Source organism: Pyrus communis, chromosome 4 (genome assembly GCF_041283825.1).
Source record: "Pyrus communis isolate YQ-2024b chromosome 4, ASM4128382v1, whole genome shotgun sequence".
Classification (NCBI taxonomy): Eukaryota; Viridiplantae; Streptophyta; class Magnoliopsida; order Rosales; family Rosaceae; genus Pyrus; species Pyrus communis.
Window position 1 is genome coordinate 3,008,072 of NC_142568.1, and position 12,860 is coordinate 3,020,931.

The window sequence follows — 12,860 nt, forward strand, 5'->3', positions numbered from 1 at the left end:
ATTTCTAAATTGACATGCATCAATTCCCTTGTTTGGATTCATAAACATACAAATTAGAATTTCCGAATGAAAAATAAACTTGGAATTTGTTAGGATTTCCTAGCCGTGAGGGTTGGGTCTCCTAGTTTGTAGGGTTGTTTTCAATAGGTATTAATAATCCCTATTCTTTAGGGACAAGTTATTGAGTTTGATTCTGATTTAGTCGTGTACCACGTTGTTAGGATTATAAAACATGGCTTGCATATTTTCAGCGTTCAGTTTTCTTTGTAAGGCTATTTAATGCCATTGTTGCTCTTTGAATGAATAATAGATATTCTCCCATCTATTGAGTACAAAAGCAAACATACATTTACGTGTTCTTCGCGAGTGTTCAACCTAGGGTTCTAACATCTGGTATCAGTGCCCCATCACGAGGCTTGATTGAAGCTAGTTTCATTGTTCAACAATGACACCATGACGACTGAAAGTGGCTTTGTGCAACCTGCAATTCCGAGGTTTGATGGACACTATGATCACTAGAGCATGCTCATGGAGAATTTCTTGCGCTCCAAGGAAAATTGGAGTTTGGTAAAGACTGGGATTCCTGCAGTAGCAGATGAGAGTAACAGATACATAAAAGAAGACCATTGATGATCAAAGGCTGAAGGATTTGAAGGCTAAAAACTATTTGTTCCAGGCCATTGATCGATCAATCCTGGAGACAATATTGAAGAAAGATAACCCCAAATGACATATGGGACTCCTTGAAGCAAAAGTACCAAGGTATAGCACGAGTCAAACGTGCACAATTATAAGCTCTTCACAAATAGTTTGAAATTCTGCACATCAAGGAGGGGGAATCAGTGAATGAGTACTTCGCACGAACTCTCACCATAGCCAACAAGATGAGGATTCATGGGGAAAAGATGGAAGACGTGGTGGTCATCAAAAAGATCCATTAAAGAGTCTAATGATCTCGACATCTTATCCATCGACAAACTACAAAGCAGCTTGTTGGTACACGAGCAAAGAATGGGGAGACACACGATAGTTGAGTAAGTTCTAAAGGTGATTCATGATGTCCAACAAGGCGGGAGAGGTGGATGCAACAGTTTCAGAGGAAGAGGACGAGGGAGGGGTAGAAATGGACCTGACAAGTCTACCTTTGAATGTTACAATTGTCATGAACTTGGGCATTTTTAGTGGGAATGCCCTAAGAAGGGGAATTATTCAAAAGGTTTCTATGCTAAAACAAGTGAAGAAATGTTGTTGATGGCTTATGTGGATATCGAGGAGGTTGACAGAGAGGAATTATGGTTCCTGGACTCGGGATGCAACAATCACATGTGTGGCAAGAAGGAGATGTTCACAAACTTGGATGAAACCTTCAGGAAATCTATGAAGTTAGGGAACAATTCAAGCTTGGTTGTGCTAGGGAAGTTAGGGAACAATTCAAGCTTGGTTGTGCTAGGGAAGGGAAATGTTCGTATGGAAGTCAATGGAATCATGCATGTCATCATTGGGGTATTCTATGTGCCGGATTTAAAGAATAATTTACTGAGCATTAGACAATTGCAAGAGAATGGCCTTGCCATTTTTATAAAATGTTGGACAAATAGTCCACGAGATTGACCAAACTCATCATTTTGGTCCCTCACTTTCAAAATCAATCAATGTCATCCTTGGCATTCACTACCTCACATCAATTTGGTCATTCCGTTAAGATTCCGTCAACTATTCTGTTAGTTTGTATGTGGAACCCACAAATTCAATCAAATGGTGACACGTGGATTACACAAAATAAGGGGTTTTATCGCAAATGGTCCTGACATTGATCCAATTTCTCATTTTGGTCCTTGAGTTTCAAAAATCGATAACTTTGGTCCCTGACTTTCACTACCATGCATCAATTTATGCCCTCCATTAATGTGGTCCCACTAATCCAACTATATGGCTCAATGTGGATTAACTATGAGAAACTATTTTTCAAAGAGTGAACCAAAAGAAGAGTATTCCGCGCTGACATTTTCCTCGCATCCCACAACCCCAATTGGAAAAAAATTCAATCTAAATTCAATAAAATCAAATCCAAATTCAATTCAAATTTGATAGGATTTAGGATTATAACCAACCAGAGAGAATGAGGAGTGAGTTCAGGAGACCAAGTACTTTAGTGGTGTCGTGGTGCCTTCCTTTTCCTTTTGAGCATACCCTGATGAAGACGACGATGCCTTCTTTTTTTTCTTTTAGTTTTGGTTTTTAGTTTCTTATTATACTTTTAGTTTTAAATCTTAAAAATAAATAATAAAAAAATAAATTTAAAAAAAAGTTTCTTGTAGTTAATCCATGTGATGCCATATGATTGGATTAGTAGGATAAAAAATATTGACGAAACTTTAACAGAAGGATTAAATTTGATGTGCGGTATTGAAAACCAAATTTATCGATTTTTGAAACTCAGGGACCAAAATATGGAGTTTGATCAATATCAGGGACCATTTGCGATAAAAATCCTTATTTTATGTAATCCACGTGTCACCATTTCATTGGATTTGTGGATCCTACATACAAACTAATAGAATAGTTGACGGAATCTTAACGGAATGACCAAATTGATATACGGTAGTGAATGTCAGGGATGACATTGATTGATTTTGAAAGTAAGGGACCAAAATGATGAGTTTGATCAATCTTAGGGACCATTTGTGATAAACCTATATTTTTTTAAGGAAAACTTAGTATTCGGTCCCTACTTACTAATGCTCATTGACTAAAACCTTATTAGTTTTTAGATTTTAATCAAAGTGCCTAGCATTGATGAATTTACATGTTTTTTTTTTAATTTACATTTTTTTTTGTCAAACGATAGATTTTGTTAGATTAGTCACCAACGAAGTTTCAACTCACGTCGTCATGCAATGGCTCAACTCCTTTCTATCACTGTGGTAAAGGGCCACTTGCAATGAATTTACATGTTAGTTACATAATTTTTGAAACGAAAATTAGTAATTGATTTAGGGTTTTAATACTCACACCTTTATTAAACTCCAAATTAATTTTCAATTCAAAATATTTATAAGAAAAAAAAGTAGAATAAGTTTGTACCTGTTAATTTTTTTTTTATAAAATTTGACTGACAAGCTGATCTTCCTTACTACTTCTAGGAGCCTCGAGAACTGGTTGATACCGATGTTCTCCAAGTACACCTAGTAGTCAGCAACAATGTTACTGATATAGATTTCCACAAGGGTTTCCTCATCCTTCTAGTCATAGTAGTTAAGGACGAGGTCTCGGAATTGTTGAGCTAAGTTGTCGTAACCCTTTCCTCGTATTGGAAAGACTTTTTAAAGAACTTGCTTGCCAGCTCTTCCCCAGATCCAGATGAAACTTGGTGTGAGGGTGGTGTACCAAGTATAAGCAAGGTCAGTTAAGCTTTTCGATTGTTAAGAACCGCTACCGTTTCCCCTCAAAATCTTAGCGAAAAAACAAAAATTATAGGGTGCATCGAATGCACCACGTGACAAGTCAATGTGATAAGTAACGTGAATGAACAGAATTTTGGTGTAGCAGGCACGCAGCAGTGACGTGCTAAAACATATTTTAACACATTTTACGTAACGTTCACAACAATGACTCAATCACCAAATATGGAAATGCACCTATATTTCTTATATGCGTATATTTTTATTTTATTTTGAATAAAGGGGTAAATCCTTTGACTAAGAAGAGTCGTAGATCGACTATCCAATGAATTTTTTTTTTTTTTTTGAGTATATTGGTATTTTTACATTAAAGAGAAAAGAAGTTCGACAAAACTACACAATGATCAGCTTAATTTGATATCGAATTTGCCATTCACGAGATTCGAACCTAAGATCTTTCACTTTCAAATGAAAAAGAATATTATTAGACTGTAGTTCTGAATAACATCCAATGATTTAAGAAGCAAGTACAGCCAAAATTAGATCAACTATGACTTACCGTAAGTTGCTTGGAAAGAGATGTCAATGGAGGGAGGCCTATTTATTCTTAAAAAAAAATGCTTTATTTCGACAAGCTCATATGGTGACAGATGATCCTGTTAATTTAAATTTTATTTTCGGCGACGCAATGGATTAAAAAGAAACTTCCAACTTCTTCTTTTTTGGTCAAACATATAGCTTTCACTAATTAAAAAACTAATACAAGAAATAGCAAGCCAAATGCAATCCAAATACAACCACAGTTCAAAAGTAAATATAATTGAAAAGCCCAAAAAAACAAAAACCCTAAATCTAGAAGAATGCAGACTCCACCATGCCAGCTGCGCTACCATCACCTATCCGTCACCACCATAAAGAGAAAGAACCCACAAATAAATTGGATGAACGGAAAATGGAAGTGAGCGAGCCACCCACAAAAAAAATGCTCCCATAATCCTACCAAATAGTGCTAAAAGCACATAAACAAAGAGGCGCGATAAGCTGAGTAGCAAAAGTCAGCGGTAGAGAATTGACAACGAGAAGAAACATCAAGGGTAAAAAGGGACATAACCCAGATCTGAAACAAGCGCAGGGATGTTGAGACAAAGCTCCAGGGAGCTAGAAATTAAAGGCCCAAACAAAAGGGCATGCAGAAGCCGAAAACGCAGGGGAAAGGGGGAAGCAAAGAAATAGAGGAAATAGGGGTTGGAAGGAAAAACAGGAAGCTATCACAGGGGAAGATGGTGGGAGAGGAAGGATGCAAACATGGAGGAGGGTTAGGAGTCTTGAGAGGGTGGAAGGCAGGCTAGCCGCCGACCCCAAGCCAGAACCAAGGGCCGACGGCCGGGAGGCTGGCTTGCAGAATTCGGGTTTTTGGAAGAGAGAAGGGCACATGGCTCTAGAGAGAAATGGGTATAAATAATGTTCTAAGGCCATCTCCAATGGAAACGACTAAAGGTTCAAAAGCCGAACATTGAATTGGTTTGTCCAAAAATTCATCTCCAATCAATAGCTGAGCTATAATTCTATAGAGCCAATCACGCTATTATTTGGCCAAGGAGCATCAAGTTGATTAAATGTAAAACCCCTCTTAGTCTTTTTTTGAGATCTAACTCCTTAGTAGCAATAATTAATTCAAATTCAATAGCTAGATTACCCAATAGTAGTTTAACTAAATTAACCAATAAATTTAAATTATAAACTTAAAACTAATAAATTATTAGGAGGGTTATATTTAATTCCTTCGGTTAGAGATGATATATGAGTATAGCTTAAACCTTAAATTTAAATTATAAACTTGAAACTAATAAATTATTAGGAGGGCTATGTTTAGTTCTTTCAGTTGGAGATGATATATAAGTATGACCTCAACCATAGAATATAAGCTGGATGGATGAAATGAAAGAGTGCATCCAACATGTTGTGTAACCGTCATATGTCGCTAAAGCTCAAAGGAAAATTTTATAGGACGGCAATAAAGCTGACAATGCTTTATGGCACGGAATGTTGGATGGTAAAGCATCAACACGTACATAAAATGGATGTAATAGAGATGAGAATGCTTCGTTGGATGTGTGAGCACACGATAAAGGATAAGATTAGGAATGAGGATATCCAAGGTAAAGTATAAGTAACCAAAATTAAAAGAAAAATGAGAGAAAATTGATTACGGTGGTTTGAACATGTGAAAGGAATACCTACTAACACTTCGGTTCGAAATTGTGATTACGAGCCAGAAGTTCAGGGCCTAAGGGGTAAAGGAAGACTTATAAAGACTTCAGAAGAAACTCTCAAGAAAAGATAGTACTAGGATCTAACGGAAAACGTAACACAAAACCGAGCGCAATGGCATTATAGGATTCATATAGCCGATCCCACTTAGTAGGAAAAAATTATTGTTGTTGGTTGGAGATAGCCTAACTAAATTCACCCATTGCAATTATATCTCAAGTCAAAATAATAATAATAATAAAACAAGGCCAATATGTAATAAAATTTGATTTGTACTGATAAAAATTATTCCCCTAGTGGTGAATTTCCATAGTTAAGATCGGTGAATTTTCCATAGTTAAGATCGACCTTTTCAAACCACTGCGTTCATGGTTCAAATTCTAATCTCCCTATCATGTAAAGTCTCTTTCTGGTAGTATACACGTATAAATTAGTGTAGAATATCGTTTGTAATATGAAAAAAATGAGAAGTATTCCAATCCTTGCTTCATATTTTAAGTTCAAACAACATTCAGTGCCAGCAGTTCCAAACACCATAACTAGAATTATATTCCACAGAATAATGAAAAGCTAATCCTACAGAACAAGTTAAAAAGATTCCAAAACTCCAACTCAACCAAACAGGTCATTGCTCAGGAACAAGTTAAAACAGGCTGCAAAATCACATCCTCACATCTCTTCAAACACAAGGTTGCCCAGTCAAATATGCATCTAAACCATTGAACACGTCTACGGCGGCATACAGTCCTATTCCATACGTAATGTAATCCCAAACACTTCAAGTTTTACAAATCTAACATGCATTGTGTTACCTGTACTTACAAATCTAATCTGAATTACGAAGTCTCTGTTTATAATTCGCTACCGAAAATAACAGCCTGCTAAGGTTTCCGAAACAAAAATCATCGTTTCACTGCTCTGTTGCAACATTTATAACTCAATTAGAACAGCAAGAATATATCGATAACGTTAGACATCAATACGAAAATCCAGTTCTTCGCACAATCATGAGAAACTATTGTCATGAAAACAAATCAGAGAAACGAAGTTGCGAGTTTACGAATGGAATTTCATGGTCAGTCAGGACAAAGGCATCCAGTCCTCTCTCCCTCCAACTGCATCTCTAATTCCAGCCGAAAGGGTATAAATCTATCCATAGGACAGAAACACAGTTAAGAGTTAAAGAGTTAATCAGCACAGTTAAGCATTGTTTGCATCAGACAACTGCAACTTCCGCATTAGGGTCATAATCGTGAGAACCAGAAAAACGCACAATGTCAAGACTCAGTTAGGTTAGTTACCTCAGCAAAGGCAAAGGTGAGCAAGTGCTTGGTGAAGCTCTAATGGAGACTCTCACCGCTGCATAAAAACCGACAACTAAGGTTGAAATTCATAGACACCGAAACATCGACTAGAAATAAATTTAAGGGCAAGTTTATTCAATTCATGAATCATTCTCATTCTGAATACAATGATCATAAACAATGTTTTAGCCTCCGAACAGTTAAGACTCGGGTTTTCGGTTCATCTCAAACCTGAAAGATTCTTCGTCTTCCTCTTCCTCAATATACATCCATCATCAACAGCTTCTAGAACAGCAGGAACATTCATTCCTGATAGGAGCCATAACAGAGTAAAACAATTAAGCACAATCTCAAGATCAAGGTCGACGATATAGGTGTTTGATCTCGAAGAAGTTGTCCATCAATTCTTTAAATTTCCTCAAAGGGTTAATCCATTAAGTCGAAATCTTTCTCAGTTGCATAATTTGACAGTGCACGCCACGGCCTGTGCCCAGTATTTGAGCCTTTCTTTCACATCCTCGGGATGGTCACCTGGACAAGCAAAATTTTACCGAGAGGTCAGAAGTTTGAAGCTTTATAGCGTATTGAAGTTGCACCAATTGAACTAATTGGGGGCAAATTCAAAAGAAATATTATTTTTGTTTGTTTGTTACAAGCTACAACAATGGTGGGGTGGAGGAACGAGCTGGGATAGATCAGCCATAATAAGGTATCGAAGCCGCTTACAAACTAGAAAGGAATACCACTAGACCGTAATGCTACTGGCAATTCAAAAGAAGACTTACGAAGAATAAGATTCCATGAAATCCTGGAACTAATTGGGGATGTATTTATCGTTTCATCTGCATTACGTTAAATCTCACAATCTAGATTCGAAACATGCTAAAGCAAATGGACCTGGATGATTATTTCACTAATTACCATGTTAACAAGAATCAAAATTTAAAAAAATTCAAAAAAACCCAGATCACTCACCAGGACTAGAGATCTTCCAACTGGCAATTTGACTCGAAACCGAATCGACCGCGGCCGGAGAGTTCTCCGGCGACTTCTGGTGCTCGTCCATGAACTTCTGGCTCATAGAGTAACAAAGCTCGAGAGCCGGCAAGGTGTTACAGAGCTCCGGAATCTCTTCGTAGCTGAACCCGAATCCCAGATCCAAACACCCTTTAAGCTCGTCGAGATCCTCGTCCGTCAAGCTCTTGGTCCTCGACAGATCATCGTCGTCCGCCGCCTCCACATACCCTTCAAGCAAAACCTGCTTCTTCTTCTTCTTCTTGCTCTTCAACCTGTTAGGCTTCGGCCATTCTTCCTCGTCGGTTTCTTGGGTGAATCCGGAAGAAGATGACGATGTTCGAAGCAATTGATTGGTTTGCTCATCTGGGATTTCATTGATTGAAGAAACCCATGACTCTGTTTCGCAAACGAAGGCCTCCATTTCTCTCTCTCTCTCTCTCTCAAACTTTCTCGAGCTTTCTCTCTCTAGGACTTTTCTTTTCTCGTGAGTGTTTGAGAGAGGCGCAGAGAGACGTGCCTTTAAAGCTGCACTCAGACGGAAACAACCAATTATTTGCCTCTGTCTTTTCTTTTCTTTTTTTAAATTTTTTTTGAAATTTCCATATCGGGATGCGTGTCACGTGTAGACATGATATATACATACATACATACATGACATGTCATTTTTTTTTTTTTTTTTTTTTGAAACTTGCGTATAGGGATGCATGTCAAGTGTACACATGATACATACATATATACATATATGACATGTCATCATCAATGTCTGTGGTTGTGTGACCTGGACGGGACAGCTGTAGCGAGAGGTTGAGAGGGGTTGATGATGACAAAAATGAGAAGTGGACACGTGGTGGACGATTGGACACGAAATGTAGGATAGGACAATAGGAGAGAGGGTGGGGCCCAAAGTGGAACTGTGGGGTGTATGGGTCCATCATGTTGTTGGGTGGAGATTTGTTTGCATGTGATTGATAGAGAAGCATGTGGAAGAGAAAGACTTGTATACGACGGACACATTGTAGGCTTATTTTCACTTAGAGCAACGTTATTGTTAGGCCATCTCCAACTGAAAGGTACATAGAGCTGAAAATAGTCTAAAAATCGTTTCCAACCGAGGGTCATATCAGAGGGCTCATGGGCCTAAAGAAATCTGAAAGGGTCAAAGGGCTGGTCATATGTAGCCAGACCTCGGCTAGTTGGAATTTTTTTACTGGTGTCTGTTTTGTTGTCGGTTATAACTGATAGCAATGCTTCTAATAGTGTCGGTTCTATCTGACAGAAATTTAAAAAAAAAAAAAAATTGAATCTAACGGTTAGCTGACGTCAATTAGCCATTAGTAGCTAGCGCCAGTTATTGTTAGATTCAAATTTTTTTTTTCTCGATTTTTTGGGCCAATTTTTTTTTTTTTTAATTCTTAAAAATTCTAAATTTTTTTTCCTATAAATACGTAAACCATTCATTCACCATTCCTCACAAATTTTTAAATATAAGTTGTAGTTTTTAAATTTAAGTTGTTATTTTTTTAAATTTAAGTTGTCATAGTTTTTTAGTTTAAATAATAAATTACGTTTGGTTCTCGGTTAGAGACAGTTTTTTGTGACAGTGCTAAAACGAGCCATATAGCCATTTGGCCCTTGGTTGGAGATGGAAGCAAATATAGTCATATACTGTTCATTAAAATATTAATTTCTTAGAGGACCAGAGAGTTAAAACAAGCCCTTTAACCAGCTCTCGGTTGAAGACGGCTTTATGTTATTTCCGATTTCGCTGGTGCCACGCCTTCATCTCCTCATGATCCTGTCTCTCCTCATCTCCCTATTCCCATAAACGAAATCCAAATCCTCATATGTCATGGCCGGTTTGACACCTCCACTCTGTGTCCAGGAATTATTATGAAAAAATAATTAAAACCCCATGGATTGTTTATGTTATTTTTCTAATTAAGAACGTAAGAAATAAAGAAATCAATAGAACTAATGATAAGGTGGCTGGAGATGGAGGAATAAGGGGATGATTGTATGGACAATAACTAGAGAGAAGGAGGAGAAGGAGAGTTATTTAACAGAATACACAGAAACAAGCTAAAGTGGAGTGGGTATTGACTTTCAAGAGTAAAGCGGCAATTTTTGAGTTTCAATAGGTAAAGTGTGATCGAAATCGAGTCTGGATTCTCGCCGAATCCTCTTTGTGAGGATCCTGGGAATCTGTGAATCGTGTCTATTCATCGTACATCGTGCGGTCGTAAATCATTTTAAATTTTATTTAAAAATAAACATAAACAATACTTGACAAAAATTGATCACATAATATACGATGAATGGACACGATTCATTGATTCTCAAGATCCTCACCAAAAGGATCTGGAGAGGATCCTGTTGGATCAAAATCGAGTCATAGAAAGGATAACTGAAAAAAAAAAAAAATTATTCAAAAAATGTATTTTAAATTCACATCATCATATTTGACGGTTTTAGACGAAAATAAAATAAACAAATCATTGTGGAGCGAATTTTGAGTCTCAAAGGGTAAAGTAACTACTTGTGAATTTCAGGAGGTAAAGTGAGATTAAAATCGAGTGCCAGAAATGATAGCTAAAAATAAGCCGACATTTCTATTGACATTTTTTTGTTAATAATATAATAATATGTATTAAATTTCCTATACATATTTTCTAATATTAATACAGAACACTACTGTGATGGTTTACCTATGTTATAAAACTTTCTCACACGTGGGAGATGTGTTGTTTCTTTTTGTGAGGAAAAGTTAGGAAAGGGGCGGTTTGGTAAATTTGGCGGTGCAAGTGTTTATAATAGCCCCAAGGTAGAAGCCCTTTCCACATTCACACACCCCTTTGAATTCATGTTTGGATAATAATGTGTATGGACAAAAAAAACCTTCATTGTGGATGAGATGGTCGTGGTCCTTACTCTTTAGAGTTTATCTACTTCTTGCGGTATTATCCATTCATCCATTCATTTTTGTTTTCTTTTTTAACATCACTCTCGTAATAGTTGATTATCTTTCTATAGAGACGGATCCGTCTCTCATTTATGATTGGAATTTAGTTACACTCTTTGAAATTCGATTTTGATCTCATTTTACCTTCTAAAACTCAAATATTCGCTTCAATTTCCTTGTTTCTGTTATTTCCGACGATGCTACGCCTTCATCTCTTCATGATCCTCCGTCTCTTCTCATCTCCCTATTCCCATATAAACGAAATCCAATTCCTTATTGTCATGGCCCGTTTAACACCTCTACTGTGTCTAGGAATTATTATGAATAAATAAATAAATAAACCCATGGATTGTTTATGCTATTTTTTGAATTAAAAACATAAGAAATAATGAAATCAATGAAATTAATGATAAGGTGGTTGGAGATGAAGGAAGAATGGATGAATGTATGGACAATAATTAGATAGAGAGGGCGAGGGGTATGAAAGTTATTTAACGAAATACATAGAAACAAGCCAAGGTGGAGTGAATATTGAATTTCAGTAAGTAAAGTGACATCTTTCGATTTTTAGGGGTAAAGTGTGAACGGAATCGAGTTCTAGAGAGCAACTGAAAAAAGGGAAAAAAAAAAAAAAAAAACCTTATTTAAAAAATGTATTTTTAATCCACATCAGCATATTTTATGGTTTTTAGACGAAATGTGTAGCGAATTTTGGGTTTCAAGGGGTGGAGTGACGACTTTTGAATTTCAGAAGATAAAGTGAGATCAAAATCGAGTTCCAAGAAGGATAGTTTAAAATAAGCCGACATTTATATTCACATTTTCTTGTTAATAACACAATTATATGTATTTAATTTCTTTCATGTATTTTCTATTATTAATATAAAACGCTACTATGATGGTCTACCTGTGTTATAAAAGTTTCTCTCAGGTGGGAGACGTGTTGTTGTTGTTGTTTTTTTTTTTTTTTTTTTTTTTGTGAGAAAATGTTAGAAAAGGGGCAGTTTGGTAAATTTGGTGGTGCAAGTGTTTTATAATAGCCCCAAAGGAGAAGCTTTTTCCGCATTCACACACCCCTTTTAATTCATGTTTGGATAATAATAGGTATGGACCAAAAAACCTTCAGTGATGGATGGGATGGTCGTGGTCTTTACTCTTTAGAGTTTATCTATTACATGCTCATTATCTTTAGAGTTTATCTACTTCTTGCGGTATTATCCATTCATCCATTAATTTTGTTTTCTTTTTTAACATCACTCTCACAATAGTTGATTATCTCTCTACAGAGACAGGTCATCAGTCTCTCATATATGATTGGAATTTACGTCTATTATAGAAATATTCTGTAAATATAGTACAAATACTATCATTATCTTTGATTTTAACGTTGATTGTCCATTTAACCATTCAGAGTTGAGTTCAATTCTCGAAATTGGGCATGACGTTCAAATTCTTTCACATTGAATCTCAGCCATTTGACATGTCTCCAATTCACGCCTTATGTTCAGTTTATTGTTTAGTCAATTGTAACTTTTTACGTGACAGAACAAAGTTTACTTACAAACAGACTAATCATGTCACATATAACACACCGATGTCCTCCAGAGGCAAGCCAAACAGAGCTTATGCCTTGGGCCTCACTTCAGTTTGCACTCCACGCTATTAATGGTGATTGACATAGCAAATGGTGTGAATTGATTGATGTCAAAACGTGGGACGCAATATGCAAAAAGAACAAAAAACTGAAACTTCAACTCACTTCGAAACGAATTTAAAACTTCAATGGTGTAAAATATGACCCTTACGCATAAAGTGTATCATTAAAAAAATAAAACGTTACTATCAAATATCTAGAATTTACATGTAAAAAATCCTTATAATATGGTCGGAGATGGGAACAAGTTTTGG

At 36.5% G+C, this 12,860-nt stretch overlaps 1 protein-coding gene across 3 annotated transcripts; it reads right to left on the reverse strand.

Annotated features, from left to right (window-relative positions):
- Nucleotides 1-6,143: 6,143 nt before the first annotated feature.
- LOC137721883 (uncharacterized) lies at nucleotides 6,144-8,506 on the reverse strand. Of its 3 annotated transcripts, XR_011066736.2 has the most exons (4): nucleotides 7,952-8,498; nucleotides 7,208-7,507; nucleotides 6,974-7,031; nucleotides 6,144-6,821 (listed from the first exon to the last, which is right to left on the reverse strand). XR_011066736.2 is itself a non-coding variant. In XM_088692311.1 (3 exons), exons 1-3 carry the CDS (start codon nucleotides 8,412-8,414, stop codon nucleotides 7,197-7,199), a joined length of 678 nt encoding a protein of 225 aa, XP_088548437.1. In that variant the 5' UTR covers nucleotides 8,415-8,506; the 3' UTR covers nucleotides 7,085-7,196. The 3 variants fall into 3 exon arrangements, 1 of the variants encoding a protein (XP_088548437.1); XR_015961430.1 differs by having other exon boundaries at nucleotides 6,144-7,031; XM_088692311.1 differs by lacking the exons at nucleotides 6,144-6,821; nucleotides 6,974-7,031 and having other exon boundaries at nucleotides 7,085-7,340; nucleotides 7,437-7,507; nucleotides 7,952-8,506.
- Nucleotides 8,507-12,860: the final 4,354 nt, after the last annotated feature.

Coding starts and splice junctions, on each gene's coding strand:
- LOC137721883 (XM_088692311.1), bottom strand. CDS start 8,414: ATGGAGGCCTTCGTTTGCGAAACAGAGTCATGGGTTTCTTCAATCAAT. Junction 7,508..7,951: donor TTGGAAGATCTCTAGTCCTG/GTGAGTGATCTG, acceptor TTGCTTGTCCAG/GTGACCATCCCGAGGATGTG. Junction 7,341..7,436: donor TGGCGTGCACTGTCAAATTA/TGCAACTGAGAA, acceptor ACCTATATCGTC/GACCTTGATCTTGAGATTGT.